This window comes from Xenopus tropicalis, chromosome 2 (assembly GCF_000004195.4).
Source record: "Xenopus tropicalis strain Nigerian chromosome 2, UCB_Xtro_10.0, whole genome shotgun sequence".
Lineage (NCBI taxonomy): Eukaryota > Metazoa > Chordata > Amphibia > Anura > Pipidae > Xenopus > Xenopus tropicalis.
Window position 1 is genome coordinate 174862939 of NC_030678.2, and position 20947 is coordinate 174883885.

Here is a 20947-nt window from a genome sequence, read left to right on the forward strand (position 1 = left end):
GGGCTGGCAATCTGTGGGTTCCACAAATGCCAGGGGGGCTGCTGTAAGATGCTATTTATTGGGCTGGGGGGGGGGCTGTTTGTGCCTCTGGGTACTGGGAATGCCAGGGGGGCTGTAAGGTGCCACAGACAGTCACTATTTATTGGGCTGGGGGGCTGATTGTGCCTCTGGGTACTGGGAATGCCAGGGGGGCTGTAAGGTGCCACAGACAGTCACTATTTATTGGGCTGGGGGGCTGTTTGTGCCTCTGGGTACTGGGAATGCCAGGGGGGCTGTAAGGTGCCACAGACAGTCACTATTTATTGGGCTGGGGGGGCTGTGTGTGCCTCTGGGTACTGGGAATGCCAGGGGGGCTGTAAGGTGCCACAGTCACTATTTATTGGGCTGGGGGGGCTGTTTGTGCCTCTGGGTACTGGGAATGCCAGGGGGGCTGTAAGGTGCCACAGACAGTCACTATTTATTGGGCTGGGGGGGCTGATTGTGCCTCTGGGTACTGGGAATGCCAGGGGGGCTGTAAGGTGCCACGGACAGTCACTATTTATTGGGCTGGGGGGGGGGCTGTTTGTGCCTCTGGGTACTGGGAATGCCAGGGGGGCTGTAAGGTGCCACAGACAGTCAGTATTTATTGGCCTGGGGGGGCTGTTTGTGCCTCTGGGTACTGGGAATGCCAGGGGGGCTGTAAGGTGCCACGGACAGTCACTATTTATTGGGCTGGGGGGGCTGATTGTGCCTCTGGGTACTGGGAATGCCAGGGGGGCTGTAAGGTGCCACGGACAGTCACTATTTATTGGGCTGGGGGGGCTGTTTGTGCCTCTGGGTACTGGGAATGCCAGGGGGGCTGTAAGGTGCCAGACAGTCACTATTTATTGGGCTGGGGGGGGGGCTGTTTGTGCCTCCGGGTACTGAGAATGCCAGGGGGGCTGTAAGGTGCCACAGACAGTCACTATTTATTGGGCTTGGGGGGGGCTGTTTGTGCCTCCGGGTACTGGGAATGCCGGGGGGGCTGTAAGGTGCCACAGACAGTCACTATTTATTGGGCTGGGGGGGCTGTTTGTGCCTCTGGGTACTGGGAATGCCAGGGGGGCTGTAAGGTGCCACAGACAGTCACTATTTATTGGGCTGGGGGGGGGACTGTTTGTGCCTCTGGGTACTGGGAATGCCAGGGGGGCTGTAAGGTGCCAGACAGTCACTATTTATTGGGCTGGGGGGGGGGGGGGGGCTGTTTGGGCCTTCAGCTAGATGCAGGTAGAAGAATGAATGCAACAATTTGATTGGTTGCCATAGGCTACTGCCATGGGCAAATCTGCCCAGTGTTGATAAATGACCCCCAGTGTACCCTCTCACCAACATCCCATTGGAAAGCTATAGGCAAGCAAACCAATATGAGCCCCTGAATAACTGATGGTAATACAATGAATCTTCCCTACCTTCCTTACCAGCTTGATAGCCATTCCAGTCTGTAGTGAATAAGCAATGATGAGATTGTCTTGCCCCCTACTCCCCCCCGCCAGAATGTTTGGTATCATCCAGAACCCCAAACCCCCAGAGCAAACGGCAAAGCTTCTCTATGACTGCCCAATATCAAAAGGTTCACCCCAAACTGTGATATCTGCAGACGGCTGGCGATGAGGAGGAGATTATGGAAGGGATAAATCAGAAGAGAGCCAAGTGTACTGCACAGAGAGGGTCTGAGCCGAGTGCGGCACAGGGGGGCTGGCCGGCGCTATAGCAACAGAATGGTGGCGGTTGTTGCGGTGCCGCCGCACACACAGATAGGAACCCACGTTTCCTCCTTTGTATCAGGCTGATGGTGAGAACTTGGATCATCACAGTTACCTCTGGTTTCAGACTATTTACAGCTCCTTTCCCCACGGCCAGCAGCATACTAACAGGCAGGGAACACACTGGGGACAGAAGAACAGACGTTACTGGGATGGGCCGGCATGGGGGCTAATATACCGACACTCATAAACTACAGATTATATTATATAGTGAATAAAGTGCCCCCCTATTGTAACATATAGGGATATTATAAGTCCCATAGGAGTTCCTTATAATATATAGTGAATAAAGTACCCCCTATTGTAACATATAGGGATATTATAAGCCCCCGAGGAGTTCCTTATAATATATAGTGAATAAAGTGCCCCCAATTGTAACATATAGGGATATTATAAGCCCCCGAGGAGTTCCTTATAATATATAGTGAATAAAGTGCCCCCAATTGTAACATATAGGGATATTATAAGCCCCCGAGGAGTTCCTTATAATATATAGTGAATAAAGTGCCCCCTATTGTAACATATAGGGATATTATAAGCCCCCGAGGAGTTCCTTATAATATATACTGAATAAAGTGCCCCCTATTGTAACATATAGGGATAATATAAGTCACTGAGGAGTTCCTTATAATATATAGTGAATAAAGTGCCCCCTATTGTAACATATAGGGATATTATAAGCCCCCGAGGAGTTCCTTATAATATATAGTGAATAAAGTGCCCCCTATTGTAACATATAGGGATAATATAAGTCACTGAGGAGTTATGTGACCACAAGGCCAAAGGTAAAGTGCTTATACAGGTCACGGAACTCTGAAGTGACTTCTACTAGTTTATTACAATATATAAGTTTCAGTGAGTCATGTGACAGAAATAACATCACTAAGCTCCGACTGTAACTGATGACATCACTAAGAACCATTTATAAGGATATAATTTACAGTTTGGTCCCATAGGGAAATTAACAAACTGTACATTTATATACATAATATACAGTAATATACATACTATATAATATACAGTTTGTTAATTTCCCTATGGGACCAAACTGTAAATTATATCCTTATAAATGGTGCTTAGTGATGTCATCAGTTATAATCGGAGCTTAGTGATGTCAGTTCCGTCACATGACTGACATATATATGCAGCCTGTGTATGGCAAATCTCATTGGGTCAGGACTGCATTGGGTCATGGCTTGGGGGGGGGGGGGTGGTCAAATAACCGGATGAGACAAGTAAAACAAATGTATGTACCCATGCAATCATTAGACCCTGCAAGGAGAGTCCTATTGGACGCACACAGTCGCTGCTATACAGCCAATAGCGACACCAGCTCTTACCAATGGAATCCGCCCACTGATTCTGCGAACCTGTGACGCACCAAGAACGTGGCGACGGCTTCTGCAACCTTGAGAGAAATCACATGGCCCAGAATTAGGAACAAACTTAAAAAAAAGCTTCAATTCTCTCCAAGAGACATAGCGCTCTATAAGTCTCACCTTATCGGGGGCATCTTCATGCACAGCGTGTCCGCACTGGGGCAGCACTTGCATCTGAAACTTTCCTGCGGCAGAACAAGAAATTCAGTGATGAACCACACTGCAGGGCTGTGATTGGCTCTCCCCCTCCTACTGTGCTTCTGGCAGGGACCGTTAGGACACGCCCACCCCTCATTTGAAACCCAGACAGGGACCTGAGAGGATCTATAGGGAGCTCCAATAAAGGGGCCATTGTTACAGATAGGGTTAATGTTTAGCCCAAACCAGCACCGTATATTATTCATAACTGCCTACAGGGTTGGGGGTTTAAATAAGCCCCACTGGTGTCTGTACCCTCACTGTTACCCTCTCACCTTGCATCTGTCCTATCGTGAGGTCTTTGTCCAGTCGATCAACCCCTGCGGGATTAAAAATGGAAAATGTATTAAGATTCAGACACAGGACAAGGAGCTTTGGCACCCAAGTACGGGTGTCCGTTCTATACAAGAAGTCGAGGCAACAATACAGTGCTATTCTGAAACTATTTGCAATTGGTCTTCATTTTTAATTATTTCACTTTTTGTTCCGCAGCCCTCCAGTTTGGAATTTTAGCAGTTATCTGGTAGCTAGTGTCTAATTTACCTTAGTAACCAGGGAGTGATTTGAAAGAGTGACTGATATATGAATAGCAAAGGGGCTGAATAGAAAGATACGGATTAAAAAGTAATATACGGATTAAAGCAATAACAATAAAACTGGAGCCGCACAGAGCAATAGGGTTTGGCTGCCGGGGTCAGTGACCCCCATTTGAAAGCTGCAAAGAGTCAGAAGAAGGAGACAAATAATTACAAAACTACACAAAATAACAAAAGGAGACCAATTAAAAAGTTGCTTAGAATTGGCCATTCTATAACATACTAAAGGTTATTCTAAATGTGACCCCCCCCCCCCTTTAATCTCACAGTTACTGTCCTTTCACTAACAGATATTTAATGTGCAATGGAAGACAAGTTCTCCTGTACTGTAGTTATTGCAGTGCCTACCTGCCAGCAGCAGCAGGATCCCCAGTGCCTACCTGCCAGCAGCAGCAGGATCCCCAGTGCCTACCTGCCAGCAGCAGCAGGATCCCCAGTGCCTACCTGCCAGCAGCAGCAGGATCCCCAGTGCCTACCTGCCAGCAGCAGCAGGATCCCCAGTGCCTACCTGCCAGCAGCAGCAGGATCCCCAGTGCCTACCTGCCAGCAGCAGCAGGATCCCCAGTGCCTACCTGCCAGCAGCAGCAGGATCCCCAGTGCCTACCTGCCAGCAGCAGCAGGATCCCCAATGCCTACCTGCCAGCAGCAGCAGGATCCCCAATGCCTACCTGCCAGCAGCAGCAGGATCCCCAATGCCTACCTGCCAGCAGCAGGAGCCCCAGTGCCTACCTGCCAGCAGCAGCAGGAGCCCCAGTGCCTACCTGCCAGCAGCAGCAGGAGCCCCAGTGCCTACCTGCCAGCAGCAGCAGGATCCCCAGTGCCTACCTGCCAGCAGCAGCAGGATCCCCAATGCCTACCTGCCAGCAGCAGCAGGATCCCCAATGCCTACCTGCCAGCAGCAGGATCCCCAGTGCCTACCTGCCAGCAGCAGGAGCCCCAGTGCCTACCTGCCAGCAGCAGCAGGAGCCCCAGTGCCTACCTGCCAGCAGCAGCAGGATCCCCAGTGCCTACCTGCCAGCAGCAGCAGGATCCCCAGTGCCTACCTGCCAGCAGCAGCAGGATCCCCAGTGCCTACCTGCCAGCAGCAGCAGGATCCCCAGTGCCTACCTGCCAGCAGCAGGATCCCCAGTGCCTACCTGCCAGCAGCAGGATCCCCAGTGCCTACCTGCCAGCAGCAGCTGCTTGGGAATGGGGCAGCTGAGGAAAAGGTTGGAGAGGCCTCTAAACCATCCCTCCCAGTACTTCTCTGTTTTGGACAGCTCGATCCTCCAGGTGTACGGCCGCTCTTTCTTGGTCTGGGAAATAAAAGAGAGATGATCGGTAGAATGAGGTCCCAACCCAAAGCCCCAAGCAGAAAACCCAGAGGATCACCGAGAAGAATTTTGGCTTAAAATATCTTTCTTTGTGTGTTTTGCATATGAGAATTCCCAGCCAATGAAACAAAGTCTTACTTCCGTATCATCTTCCTTCTTCCTCTTATTGATGGACTGGCCACCATTTTCCTCCTCATCCTCCTCTTCTTCTTCTTCTTCAATGATGCCTTCTACTATAGCTTTGGGCCCCTCGGGAGTTGATGCCTCTTCACACCTTAAGATTTAATGCCAGTCAGGGGTTAATATGGGCCTGTGTGCCCCAGGGTTCATGCCACTGCCATAAACAAATACTTTACCTGGAAGGAGTGGTATATGCCTGGCAACTTCTATATTGGGGAAAGCAGCCCCCAGTGGTTTCTATTGGCAGAACCGTGCCTATCTTCTTAAGGGGAAGACACACGGAGCTACTAGTAGCAGCTACTTGTCACGGCTACTAAAATATACAATGCTGATTATTTACTGATAATTGTCTCTACGTGTGTTTTAGCAGAGGCAATTCTCAGTATTTTCTATGGCAGGGGATTTTCTGGAATTTAGTAGCCTTGAAAAATTAGCTGCTACTAGTAGCCCAGGGTGTATTTACCCTAAGGGGGAAGACACACGGAGGTACTAGTAGCAGCTACTTGTCGTGGCTACTAAAAAAGACAATGCTGATCATTTACGGATAACTGCCTCTGTGTGTGTTTTAGTAGAGGCAATTCTCAGTATTTTCTATGGCAGGGGATTTTCTGGAATTTAGTAGCCTTGAAAAAGTAGCTGCTACTAGTAGCCCAGTGTGTCTTTACCCTTATAGTTTCTACACAAGGGGAATTAAACTCAGTTCCCCAACTAGACTTTGTACATCTGCTTTAAATCTACTCTGCGCATTAAGGGTGAAAACTCACAGAGCTACTAGTAGCAGCTACTTGTCATGGCTACCAAAATAGACAGTGCTGATCATTTACTGATAATTATCGCTATGTGTGTTTAGCAGAGGCAATTCTCAGTATTTCCTATGGCAGGGGATTTTCTGGCATTAAGTAGCTGTGAAAAAGTAGCTGCCACTAGTTGCTCTGTGTGTCTTCACAGATGAGGTAGACGGAGTTTCTAGTAGCAGCTACTTGTCACGGCTACTAAAACAGACAATGCTGATCATTTACTGATAACTGTTTCTATGTGTGTTTAGCAAAGGCAATTCTCAGTATTGTCTATGGCTGCAAATTTTCTGGTGTTTAGTAGCCGTGAAAGCCGTGTAGCTCTGTGTGTCTTCACCCTCAGTCAACAACAACAACTGGAGGATAATGTGCAAAACTGTCTTTAGAACAGCTGCCCTGCACCCCACGCTTTGTTGAAAGTAGGGGTGAATAAGGAAAATCCAGTGCTCCCCACAGCTTGATTCTCTTTCTGCTTCTGTATGATGGGGTGTATAATACAAAGTACAAATAGCTAACCTACCCCCATCTTCATGCACAGAGTAGATTTAATCAAATGTACAAAGGGTGAAGACACACGGAGCTACTAGTGCAGCTACTTGTCACAGCAACTAAAATAGACAATTCTCATCATTTACTGATAACTGACTCTGCATGTGTTTAGCAGAGGCAATTCTCAGTATTGTCTACGGCAGGAGATTTTCTGGCATTTAGTAGCCATGATAAGTTGCTGCTACTATGTAGCTCTTCACCCTTTAAGTGTCAGCATCCCCCTGACTGGGCAGGGTGCTGTGAGTTGTCACTGAATAACTTTGGGAAGGCTTAGGTTGGAGACTCCAGATTTATATTTGGGGCCCATCAGCCTCCTTGAACTTATAGTTGTATACTTACTGTTTGATCTGGCCAGCCATTGAAACTCGGGCAGATTCCAGGTTCCTGATCTGACCACTTTTCACACTAAAACAAGAAAAAAATGTGTTAAAGGGACCCTGCCATGATATTTATGGGGCACTGTTTATCTTTAAATGACACTGTTACACAGCAAATAATTCCCTCTGCCATTTAACCTTTTATTCTTGTACCAACAAATGTATTTGTAGCTGTAATATTGGTGTGTAGGTGCCATCTCAGTGCCTTGTGCCTGAGTCTGAGCTTTCAGCCAGCGCTACACATTAGAACTGCTTTCAGCTAACCTATTGTTTCTCCTACTCCCATGTAACTGGAGGAGTCCCAAGCCGGACTTGGATTTCTTACTATTGAGTGCTATTCTGATACCTACTGGGAGCTGCTATCTTGCTCCCTTCCCATTGTTCTGTTGATCGGCTGCTGGGGGTGAGGGGGGGGATATCACTCCAACTTGCAGCGCAGCAGTAAAGTGTGCCTGAGTCTGAGCTTTCAGCCAGCGCTACACATTAGAACTGCTTTCAGCTAACCTATTGTTTCTCCTACTCCCATGTAACTGGAGGAGTCCCAAGCCGGACTTGGATTTCTTACTATTGAGTGATATTCTGATACCTACTGGGAGCTGCTATCTCTATATCACTCCAACTTGCAGCGCAGCAGTAAAGTGTGAGTGAAGTTTATCAGAGCACAGGTCACATGGCTGTGGCACCCTGGGAAATGAAGAATATGGCTAGCCCCATGGGAAAAACAGATTACAATGCAGGATTCTGCTGATGGGTTTGTAACAAACATGTTTTCCCATCAATCATAAAGAACTCACCTCCATTCTATGGCATTCTCCAAAGATTTGAAAGTTTTCGGGCGGCTCCTTAAGAAGTTCTGCATACTGTTGAGTGCGTCCATGGCGGTGCCTTTAGATAAAAATAATGAAAAATGGTTACCCACTATCCAACCTTTATAGATTCATTACTCTTTTACTCAAGGCTTCATTTACTTTATCGAGTTGAAAAGTTTGGATAAACCTTGTTATTCTCTTCCGCTCTCCTAGCTAAATCATAGGCATCTCCAGGCTGCAGTGCTATAAATGTAATTTACCTGAATGTGTATAATCTGGTTGTATCTAAAACTGTAAACTGAATAATAAAGGGGAAGTTCACCTCTGAGTTAACTTTTGATATGATATAAAGAGTTATATTCTGAGACAATTTGCAATTGGTCTTCAGAGCTGCTGAACAAAAAACTGAGACTGAGATCTATATCTCTATATATATATATCTAAAGGAAAAATGGATGCCGCACTCACAGGTCTTAATGAAAATAAAGAAAATTTATTGTGTCAGACTAACGTTTCGGCTGAGTCCACAGCCTTTCTCAAAGTGAATAAAACATTACAGCAAACCTACTCATAAACCCAAAATGGCGCCAAAATTCTGTTAATGACGTCATGTGCAGTGTAATTCGTGATTCTCCACCCACTAAGTGCACAAACTAGCTTAGGTAAACTACTAATTAAGTACTCATATTTACAACACAAAAGAAAAAGACAAAAGTATACAACAAAAAATAGAAATCAAAGCCAAGAATAGAAAGAAAAGAGAAAACCACCTGTCATAGTTGAACTGCAACTCCCACTCACACGCCGTATAGGAGTTCATAGTGATTACTGTAATTGCCAATAGCGAGTCTTAATCATGTTTGCAATGGAGTCTTACCAGTTAAATGCTGCTGGGGCCAGATTAAGTACCAGTCTGTAGGTTATCTAACTCTGCTGAGCGCTAAGTCTGTAAGCACGATCATTAGGTCGTGTCAGGGGATAAATGTATATATATCTATCTATATATATATATCTATATCTATATCTATATATATATCTATATCTATATCTATATATATCTATATCTATATATATCTAGATCTCAGTCTCAGTTTTTTGTTCAGCAGCTCTCCAGCTCGGAGTTTCAGCAGTTATTTGGTTGCTAGGAAACAAATTACTTTAGCAACTTGGGAGTGGTTTGAATGAAAGACTGGTATATTAATAGGGGAGGGGCTGAATGGAACGATAAGTAATATAAAGTAACAATAACAATTAAACTGGAGCCTCACAGAGCAATAGGCTTTTCACTAATGGGGGTCAGTGACCCCTGTTTAAAAAGGTACAAAGAGTTTGAAAAAGAAGGCAAATAATAACTATAAAAATAAATAATGAAGACCAATTGAAAAGTTGCTTAGAATTGGCTTTTTTAGTTATTCGGGGCCAGTCGGGTGAGGTTTTACTGTACCTTCAACGACATCAATCACGCACAGGCCCAATAAGCTGGGCACCAGGTTTGCAGCTGCTGTATGAACGGCGATAGCTCCGCCCATACTGTGGCCAATAAGCATGATGGGAGGAGGCAAGTCTCCGTATAAGGCTTCCACGACATTCCCGATGTCCCTGTGAATAGAGCAGAAGTGGGTTACCAACCCAAACCAGAGCTAAAAAGCTATAGTATTGAAGCAGCATGGGATGTCTAGAAAGAGCCAGCTCAGAGTGAGGGGGGCGGAGGAAGCAAAGAGATGATCCCAGTTAGATACAAATGGGCTAGCAGCTATACCTATAGGCAGAGCAAGCTGGACTAAGAGGGGAAAGGGGCGGCACTCAGAGATCCAGACTTCAGTTGGTGACTCCCTATTTCCCCTCTCGCCGTCACTGACCTGGCCATTGTCTCTGCGGAGAGATCCTCTGGATTCTTCACTTTCGTTTCACCTTGGAACAGATAGGAACGGACATTGGGTATATAAGTCAAACAGTGCACGTCATATACATTTACCTACGTACACTACCGTATCTTATTAAGGGGTTGATTCACCTTTATGTTAGCTGTTAGTATGTTGTAGAATGGCCAATTCTAAGCAACATTTCAATTGGTCTTCATTATTTATATTGTATAGTTTTTAAAATTATTTGCCTTCTTCTTCAGACTTTTTCCAGCTTTCAAATGGGGGTCACTGACCCCGGCAGCCAAACCCTATTGCTCTGTGAGGCTCCAGTTTTATTGTTATTGTTACTTTGTGTAACTTATCTTTCTATTTAGTCCCTCTCCTATTCATATACCAGTCTCTCATTGCAGCTCTACCTTAATAAGTCTCTAGTTGCTAAGGTAATTTGCACCCTAGCAACCAGATAACAGCTACAATTCCAAACTGGAGAGCTGCTGAACAAAAACTAAAATAACTAAAAAAACACAAATAAAAAATGAAGACCAATAGAAATTTTTCTTAGAATATTAGACTCTTCTTACTAAAAGTTGAATCAAATGTGAACAACCCCTTTAAGCCCACTAACCTAAGATTCACATAGATTCAGCTGGACTGTGTGTTTGGTGGTGGGGGGCAGGTAAGTTCAATGGACTTGAACTTACATGCTTTACTTTTGGATTTATATGAATAAGGCAGATTATATATCGACTGTTATTTCATCTTCTGCCAGCAGGTGTCACTGTTATATTTAGCACATAACATACATCTGTTAATTAAACGGTATATAAAACCTGCTGCACCGATTTGCGATTGGTCTTCATTTTTTATTACTTGTAGTTTTTGATTTATTTTACTTTTTTGTTCAGCGGCTCTCTACTTTGGAATTTCAGCAGCTATCTGGTTGCTAGGATGCAAATTACTTTAGCAACCAGGGAGTGGTTTGGATGAGAGACTGGAATATGATTAAGAAGGACCTGAATAGAAAAAATTACTTACAAAAAGTAACAACAACAATAAAACCGGAGCCTCACACAGCAATAGGGTTTGGCTGCCGGGGTCAGTGACCCCCATTTAAAAGTTGAAAAGAGTTGGAAGAAGGCAAATAATTCAAAAACTATGCAATATAAATAATAAAGACCAATTGAAAAGTTGCTTAGAATTGGCCATTCTACAACATACTAAAAGTTAACTTGCCATTTCATATGATGTAGACATTAATATTCTGAGAATTTGCAATTGGTCTTCATTTTTATGGCACTTCAGTCATTTAGATTTTTCTTCAGCAGCTCTCCATTTAATATTCAGCTGCTATCTGGTTGCTAGGGTCTTATTTACCCTAGCAACCAGACAGTGGTTGGGACTATGAATAGTAGAGGGGCTGCATAGAAAGATAAATAATATAACTGTAGCCTCACAGAGCAATAGGTTTTGACCCCCCATTTAAAGGCCGAGAAGGGGCAGAAGAGAAGTCAAAAAATTCACAAACTATAAAAAATAAATAAGGAAAACCAATAGCAAAGTTACTGGGAATATGGCATTCTGTAACATACTAAAAGTTAACTTAAAGGGGATACAAACCCTGCTGCCCAGCGCGGCTCAACCCAACGTTACTCAGTTGTTACTGGGCTACAAATCCCACAATAATGTAACATATAATGAAGCTTGGGGCATGCTGGGAGCTGTAGTCCAGCAACATCAGGGTTGTATTCTTAAAGCAATATTGCACAATATTTCCCCATATCATACAATAGGGGGCACTTTATTCACTATATAATGGCTCCACTACATGCAAAGAGTTGCGCAGCCCTGCCTGGGGGGCGGTTATACATACTGGTTACCTACTGGGTCACAGTAGGTACCAGGATGAACAACCCCCCCCCCCCAGGCGTATAAAGAACAATACATACCGTGGCCCCTCTGATCCAGCGCCACCACCCTGCAGCGTATTCTGCTGGTTATTGCAGTCTGCGGGGAACAAAGACACTCAGATTAACATATGCGCAACTTAGTAGCATCTCAGCTTTTTACCCGCAGGTAAAGTTGCAGCCATCAAGTTCAGCCCCTCCGAAACACTTTAAAGGGGAACTTAAACCCTAAAAATGGAATATTTTATATAATGAATTATTGCACCAGTGTAAAAGTCTCTATAGTAGTAATGATCCAGGCATTCAAGTGTCAGTGGCACAGCACATGCTCAGTGGGATGGCAGCAGCTTCTGAGAAACAAATTTTAGGGGTCATCGTAAATTATCAAGCAGAAAATATAGTTTTCCTGTCATATAAGTTGATGTAATAGGACTAATTATTACATATCGATGCTAACTGGATTAATTACTGATCTCCTTTCCTCCCCACCCCCAATGAATCACTCATTCCCCCTCTCTTGGTAGGGAATCCCATAACCTGACTGCCCTTACGGAAAGGAACCCCTTCCTATACTGATGGTGAGATCCCCTTTCCTCCCCACCCCCAATGAATCACTCATTCCCCCTCTCTTGGTAGGGAACCCCATAACCTGACTGCCCTTACGGAAAGGAACCCCTCCCTATGCTGATGGTGAGATCCCTTTCCTCCCCACCCCCAATGAATCACTCATTCCCCCTCTCTTGGTAGGGAATCCCATAACCTGACTGCCCTTACGGAAAGGAACCCCTTCCTATACTGATGGTGAGATCCCCTTTCCTCCCCACCCCCAATGAATCACTCATTCCCCCTCTCTTGGTAGGGAATCCCATAACCTGACTGCCCTTACGGAAAGGAACCCCTTCCTATGCTGATGGTGAGATCCCCTTTCCTCCCCACCCCCAATGAATCACTCATTCCCCCTCTCTTGGTAGGGAATCCCATAACCTGACTGCCCTTACAGTAAGGAACCCCTTCCTATGCTGATGGTGAGATCCCCTTTCCTCCCCACCCCCAATGAATCACTCATTCCCCCTCTCTTGGTAGGGAATCCCATAACCTGACTGCCCTTACAGTAAGGAACCCCTTCCTATGCTGATGGTGAGATCCCCTTTCCTCCCCACCCCCAATGAATCACTCATTCCCCCTCTCTTGGTAGGGAATCCCATAACTTGACTGAATATCATGCAAAGATCTTCCTAACTGGTGACCTCTTGCCTAAAGTGTGGATCTTAAAGTCTATGGCCAACTTTTTACATGTGAGAATGCCCCCCAAAATATACTTACAGTAAACACTGCCCAGGAAAGTGCAGAGTGACCACCCCCATGTAGTAGAAGCAACACTGGCCCCTCAGAGCCACTTCTGTAAACGCGAAAGCTGTGTGCTAAGATAAGGACAATGTGCGGCTTTAAAATCTGTTGGATGGGTGCTACGTAAATAAATAGAACCCAGTGAAGGTTCTAAAATTCTGACCAGAATAAACTGTTCCCTATGCACAAGGCACGTGAAAACCCGTTACCCAGAACGTTCCAAATTACAGTCTCCCATAGACTCCATTATAAGCAAATAATTCTAATTTTTAAAAACTTCCTTTTTCTCTGTAATAATAAAACAGTACCTGTACTTGATCCCAACTAAGATATAATTACCCCTTATTGGGGGCAGAACAGCCCTATTGGGTTTATTTAATGGTTAAATGATTCCCTTTTCTCTGTAATAATAAAACAGTACCTGTACTTGATCCCAACTAAGATATAATTACCCCTTATTGGGGGCAGAACAGCCCTATTGGGTTTATTTCATGGTTAAATGATTCCCTTTTCTCTGTAATAATAAAAAACAGTACCTGTACTTGATCCCAACTAAGATATAATTACCCCTTATTGGGGGCAGAACAGCCCTATTGGGTTTATTTAATGGTTAAATTATTCCCTTTTCTCTGTAATAATAAAACAGTACCTGTACTTGATCCCAACTAAGATATAATTACCCCTTATTGGGGCAGAACAGCCCTATTGGGTTTATTTCATGGTTAAATGATTCCCTTTTCTCTGTAATAATAAAACAGTACCTGTACTTGATCCCAACTAAGATATAATTACCCCTTATTGGGGCAGAACAGCCCTATTGGGTTTATTTCATGGTTAAATGATTCCCTTTTCTCTGTAATAATAAAACAGTACCTGTACTTGATCCCAACTAAGATATAATTACCCCTTATTGGGGCAGAACAGCCCTATTGGGTTTACTTCATGGTTAAATGATTCCCTTTTCTCTGTAATAATAAAACAGTACCTGTACTTGATCCCAACTAAGATATAATTACCCCTTATTGGGGCAGAACAGCCCTATTGGGTTTATTTCATGGTTAAATGATCCCTTTTCTCTGTAATAATAAAACAGTACCTGTACTTGATCCCAACTAAGATATAATTACCCCTTATTGGGGCAGAACAGCCCTATTGGGTTTATTTCATGGTTAAATGACTTTTTAGTGGGTAGATCACCTTTAAGTTGACTTTTACTACATTATAGGATGGCCAATTCTAAGCAAATTTTCAATTGGTCTTTATTATTTATTTTGTATAGTTTTTGAATTATTTGCCTTCTTTTTGCAGCTTTCAAATGGGGGTCACTGACCCCGGCAGCCAAAACCTATTGCTCTGTGAGGCTCCAGTTTAATTGTTACTTTGTAGTACTTATTTTCTATTCAAGTCCTCTCCTGTTCATATATCAGTCTTTTATTTATACCACAGCCTGGTCGCTAAGGTAATTTGGATCCTAGCAACCAAATAGCTGCTGAAACTCCAAAGGGGGGAGCTGCTGAACAAAAACTGAAATAATAAAAAAACTACAAATAATAAAAAATGAAGACCAATTGAAAATTGTCTCAGAATATTACTCTCTACATCATACCAAAAGTTAACTCAAAGGTGAACAACCAAATCCAAATTACGGTAAGATCATTTATCTGGAAAACCCCAGGTCCTGTGCATTCTGGGTCCCATACCTGTATTGGTTTCTGTAATGTAGACCACTTTACAGATATTATCCATCAATTAGCCTCTCGGTCCTTGCCTAGTGGAGCTTACAATCTAAGGTTCTTATCTCATACACACTCGGCCAGTTTGATCAGGAGCCAATTAACCGGTCTCTATGTTTTTGGAGTGTGGGAGGAAACCGGAATACCGGGAGAAACTCCAGGCAGACACAAGTAGAATATATACACCCCTTACAGATAGTGCCCAGACTGGAATCGAACCTAGAACTACAGCCCTGCAAGGTAGCTGTGCTCCCCATTCAACACTGTTTATCATGTTTGCCTTTTCACATTGGCATTAGCCTTTGGGACCATATAACCTTGGGGCCCCAGATATTAATGGACTCCCAACTCTCAGTGATGCTGGGATTTGTAGTTCAACAACATCTGGGAATCCAAGGTTAAAGAACAGGGCTTTAGGGTATCTTACTGACAAGGCACTAAGGGTGAAAGGATATGTCTTTGCCCGTCTCGCTTTCCACCACGACATCTTCCATGGATTCAAAGTACTGGCTCCAAGGTACAGGGGAGAAGTCCCGCCTCCTGCCCGGCCTGAAACACAGAAAGATTCATTCATTAGAAATGTCTGGAGAGTAGAACAGACAGACACTGATTATAAAGTGTATAATAATCAACAGCCTGCTGACTGCACAGGTATTTGTCAAAAATGTATGTAAGGCTTATAGCGTAACTGCTGAGCATGCTGGGAGTTTCTGACTTCCTGCTCTCAGAAATATCCTTCAGGGAACAGCTAAAATGGCAGCTGCTATCTTAAACTAACAGAGGGAGCTTCTAGGGCTGTTACTCAGGCAGGTAAAGTTTTCTGCAGAATAAATATAGCGTTCTAGCTTGCACTAATGCGGAAAATCTATTAGTAGCCTTTTTAGCCTTATTAGCCTTTTCTTCTCCTTTAAAATTAACTTTTAGTATGATGTAGAGCTTGATATTCTGAGACACTTTGCAATTGTTCTTCACTTTCTATTTTCTTTGCTTTTTGAATTAAGCTTTTTGTTCAGCAGCTCTCCAGTTTGGAATTGCTGCAGGCATCTGGTTGCTAAGGTTCAAATTACCCTAGAAACCAGGCAATGGTTTAAATAAGGGAGGGGCTGAATAGAAAGATAAGGAATAAAAAGTAACAATAACAATAAAACTGGAGCCTCAAGGAGCAATAGTTTTTGGCTGCCGGGGTCAGAGTCAGAAGAAAAAGGCAAATAGTTCAAAAACTATAGTAAATAAAGTTGCTAAGCATTGAACATACTAAGAGTTAACTTAAAGGCGAACTACCCCTTTAAAGCCCCGAGGGCCTCTTAACATTTACCCCCTCCACAACAGGCTGCTACTGTAGAGCCCCAGAAATGTCGGGGGTGTAGTCAATGCAGGAAATTAGGCAGTGGGGAGGGGAGGGGAGGGGAGGAGAGGGGAGGGGAGGGGAGGGGAGGAGAGGAGAGGAGAGGGGAGGGATGAGGAACATAAGGAGAATGGATGTAGAAACATACAGAGGCCTGGGTAACAATATCCCGAGGAGCGCAGGGAGCAGGAATGCTCAGCCCTTTATTTCTTTATTTTATAAAATTTTCTTTATTATATAATCTGTTTTTTTTAATTTCCCAATCAAATCATAACAACCGACACAGATTGCAGGGATATTCTCTGCCCCCCCCCCAAACACCTCTGCTCTCTCTATTGTACCCCAACACTAATATTTTCTCTCTCTCCTATGCCCGCCCAAACACTGCTGCTCTCTCTATTCTACCCCAACACCGATATTCTCTCTCTCTCTACTATGCCCCCTCCCAAACACTGCTGCTCTCTCTATTCTACCCCAACACTGATATTCTCTCTCTCTACTTTGCCCCTCCCAAACACTGCTGCTCTCTCTATTCTGCCCCCAACACTGATATTCTCTCTCTCTCTCTACTATGCCCGCCCAAACACTGCTGCTCTCTCTATTCTACCCCAACACCAATATTCTCTCTCTCTACTATGCCCCCTCCCAAACACTGCTGCTCTCTCTATTCTGCCCCCAACACTGATATTCTCTCTCTCTCTCTACTATGCCCGCCCAAACACTGCTGCTCTCTCTATTCTACCCCAACACCGATATTCTCTCTCTCTCTCTCTCTCTCTACTATGCCCCTCCCAAACACTGCTGCTCTCTCTATTCTGCCCCCAACACGGATATTCTCTCTCTACTATGCCCGCCCAAACACTGCTGCTCTCTCTATTCTGCCCCCAACACCGATATTCTCTCTCTCTCTCTCTACTATGCCCGCCCAAACACTGCTGCTCTCTCTATTCTGCCCCCAACACTGATATTCTCTCTCTCTCTCTACTATGCCCGCCCAAACACTGCTGCTCTCTCTATTCTACCCCAACACCGATATTCTCTCTCTCTCTCTCTACTATGCCCCCTCCCAAACACTGCTGCTCTCTCTATTCTACCCCAACACCGATATTCTCTCTCTCTACTATGCCCCTCCCAAACACTGCTGTTCTCTCTATTCTGCCCCCAACACTGATATTCTCTCTCTATATCCCCTTCCTAACACAACGGTTCCTTCCATACCCAGCCCCTTGCCACCTGAGGTGCCCATCTGATTACATTGCTGTGCAAAGACTCTAAATGCATTCTCTACACAAAAAGAATTTCAGCTTTTAAAGGGGCAGTTCACCATTAAATTCACTTTTATTATGATGTAAAAAGAGCTATTCTAAGACCTTTTGCAATTGGTCTTTATTTTTTTATTATTTGCAGATTTTTAATTATTTCAGTTTTTGTTTAGCAGCTCTTCAGTTTGGAATTTCAGCAATAAAATGTCTGGTTGCTAGGGTCCAATTTAACCTAGCAACCAGGCAGTGCTTTAAAAGAGATATCAGCCATATGAATAGAGAAGGGCCTAAACAGAAAGACAAGTAATAAAAAGTAACAATAACAGTACAATTGCAGTCTCACAGACTGCTGGGGGTCAGTGGCCCTATTGTGGGAACACAGAACACTGTTAAAGCTTTTGTAGAAAAAGGAAAAGGCTTTGAAAGAAAAATGGGTCGTTATGTGATTATGGTGCCCCTGATCAAAACAGAAAGCCACTTACCCCATTCTCATTTTAGATCCAGACTGAAGCCCCCCAGGCATTGTGGGTCGTGGTGGTAAGCGTCCCAGTTGCAGCTGCTTTTCCAAGGCAGACATGGTTCTGTGCAGAAAAGGAGAGATGGAAATAATGGGCACAGAGTGCGCAAATAAACACTGTATTTCCTGTTATTATGCAAAATAGCTGTTTTTAGGGTTGAGTTCCCCTTTACTAAGGTGTTCCCCCATTTGCTGCTGAATGATTACTATAACTGTATCAAGGACTGTGCCCACAGGCAAAGCAGCACCCAGTGTGCACCCAGTGCTACAGAGAGCAGCTTAGCTGTACATTGGAATATTAGATCACAGCAGACACAATTTGCTCTCCAGGTCTCAGCCATAAAAAAAGTAAAAGTTTAACCCTTTACTTGGAGCACCCATCTGATCCACTTTTTAACAATTTCCCACACCAACCATCCTCCATTTTGCATCTCCCTCTCCCTGTGCCATACAGCACATTAATGTCCTTCCCATTACACCCTCCCATCCATTCTCTCTTACTACAATACCCACCCCTAATCCATACACTCTCTCTTACTACAACACCTACCCCTAATCCATACACTCTCTCTTACTACAACACCTACCCCTAATCCATACACTCTCTCTTACTACAATACCCACCCCTAATCCATACACTCTCTCTTACTACAATACCTGCCCCTAATCCATACACTCTCTCTTACTACAATACCCGCCCCTAATCCATACACTCTCTCTTACTACAATACCTGCCCCTAATCCATACACTCTCTCTTACTACAATACCCGCCCCTAATCCATACACTCTCTCTTACTACAATACCCACCCCTAATCCATACACTCTCTCTTACTACAATACCCACCTCTAATCCATACACTCTCTCTTACTACAATACCTGCCCCTAATCCATACACTCTCTCTTACTACAATACCCACCCCTAATCCATACACTCTCTCTTACTACAATACCCACCCCTAATCCATACACTCTCTCTTACTACAATACCCACCCCTAATCCATACACTCTCTCTTACTACAATACCCACCCCTAATCCATACACTCTCTCTTACTACAATACCCACCCCTAATCCATACACTCTCTCTTACTACAATACCTGCCCCTAATCCATACACTCTCTCTTACTACAATACCTGCCCCTAATCCATACACTCTCTCTTACTACAATACCTACCCCTAATCCATACACTCTCTCTTACTACAATACCCACCCCTAATCCACACACTCTCTCTTACTACAATACCCGCCCCTAATCCATACACTCTCTCTTACTACAATACCCGCCCCTAATCCATACACTCTCTCTTACTACAATACCTGCCCCTAATCCATACACTCTCTCTTACTACAATACCCACCCCTAATCCATACACTCTCTCTTACTACAATACCCACCCCTAATCCATACACTCTCTCTTACTACAATACCCACCCCTAATCCATACACTCTCTCTTACTACAATACCCACCCCTAATCCATACACTCTCTCTTACTACAATACCCACCCCTAATCCATACACTCTCTCTTACTACAATACCCACCCCTAATCCATACACTCTCTCTTACTACAATACCCACCCCTAATCCATACACTCTCTCTTACTACAATACCCACCCCTAATCCATACACTCTCTCTTACTACAATACCCACCCCTAATCCATACACTCTCTCTTACTACAATACCCACCCCTAATCCATACACTCTCTCTTACTACAACACCTACCCCTAATCCATACACTCTCTCTTACTACAATACCCACCCCTAATCCATACACTCTCTCTTACTACAATACCTACCCCTAATCCATACACTCTCTCTTACTACAATACCTGCCCCTAATCCATACACTCTCACAGTATAATACACTAGGACATGTCACACTAATATGCCAACAAACCCTTCCCATAACAATACCCCACACACTAACACAACTCCTGCAACAATACAGCACACACCTCACCCCCAGCTGCAACACTGCACATAACCCCCATAATTACCAATAAAGCACACAGAGCCCCTACAATCTTGCAAGCCACATGACAGTAACACCACACAAACCCCCCAGCACCACAATACCTGCACTACCCAACCCACCTCCCACAACAAAATGACATGAGGCCCTAACCACAAAAATAAACTACACAAGCTCCTCCCATTACTAAAATTAACCCCCACATCACCCTCCATGTACAATACATTTACATTAACCCCCAACCCACCTGCGTTCTGACCCCCCTCCAGTTACCCCATCCAAAGTAGCCCCTTCCCACCACAATAACCTACTGAGCCACCCCTGCCTCCTACTACAGTAATTCCCACAATCCCCAGCTGTAAGCCAATTCCCCTCCCCCAGTCAGTAAGCACACCCTATTGCCCCGACACACCCCAGGGCCCATACCCACCCTAGCGGGGCCTCCCCTTAGGGCCACAGCTCACCAGCCAAAGGGGTTTCCGTGGCGACAGTCGGACCCACCCACTCAGCGCTGCTTCCCCGGATGTGAGGTCAGAACTCGGGGAATTCTGGGGATTGTAGTCCGGAAACCCTGGAGACGTCACACTGTAGCCATAACCCAGCGCTCTGGCGTGAGAGCGGGAAATCTCTCAGCAATCCCAGTCACAGTCCCTCCTGATATAAACCTGCCCTCTGGCCAACCAACTGACCATCTGCCCCCCAACCCCCATGGCTAGGAGCTAAATCAGTGATGGGCGAGGGAAGGATTGTGGGAAATGTAGTGCAAAGGGGACCTGTCACCCTGATAAAGAATTCCAAATCCTTTTCTATCATGTTACTATTGCTAAATAAACTTACACTCTTCATTCATTGTTTCTTCCAGTCTTGGAATTTACATCTAAACCTGGCCATACATGTTCCAATTATGATCGTTTGTACCTTCCACTGACTTACAGGACTGGATCATTAAATATGGTGCTAGAAACAACCGGAATGCTACCCCTATCTGATGATTCAAGCCAGCAGCTCTGGCTC

General features: G+C 44.6%; 1 protein-coding gene and 1 pseudogene across 3 annotated transcripts; both read right to left on the bottom strand.

Annotated features, from left to right (window-relative positions):
• Window positions 1–20947, bottom strand: part of LOC116406442 — a 954163-nt pseudogene that overhangs the window by 393541 nt on the left and 539675 nt on the right.
• ppme1 (protein phosphatase methylesterase 1) lies at window positions 1198–20541 on the bottom strand. Of its 3 annotated transcripts, none has more exons than XM_002942520.5 (15): window positions 20398–20541; window positions 17915–18013; window positions 15281–15374; window positions 13069–13161; window positions 11788–11845; window positions 9836–9887; window positions 9421–9575; window positions 7962–8052; window positions 7130–7195; window positions 5406–5541; window positions 5120–5249; window positions 3634–3678; window positions 3281–3345; window positions 3122–3189; window positions 1198–1904 (listed from the first exon to the last, which is right to left on the bottom strand). In XM_002942520.5, the coding sequence occupies exons 2-15, from the start codon at window positions 18007–18009 to the stop codon at window positions 1886–1888; spliced, it is 1167 nt and encodes a 388-aa protein (XP_002942566.1). In that variant the 5' UTR covers window positions 18010–18013; window positions 20398–20541; the 3' UTR covers window positions 1198–1885. The 3 variants fall into 3 exon arrangements, with proteins under 3 accessions (XP_002942566.1, XP_012813528.1, XP_012813529.1); XM_012958074.3 differs by having other exon boundaries at window positions 20364–20541; XM_012958075.3 differs by lacking the exon at window positions 20398–20541 and adding an exon at window positions 20181–20251.

Coding starts and splice junctions, on each gene's coding strand:
- ppme1 (XM_002942520.5), bottom strand. CDS start 18,009: ATGTCTGCCTTGGAAAAGCAGCTGCAACTGGGACGCTTACCACCACGA. Junction 9,888..11,787: donor GCTGGATCAGAGGGGCCACG/GTATGTATTGTT, acceptor ATCTGTTCCAAG/GTGAAACGAAAGTGAAGAAT. Junction 9,576..9,835: donor TCCGCAGAGACAATGGCCAG/GTCAGTGACGGC, acceptor CTCTATTCACAG/GGACATCGGGAATGTCGTGG.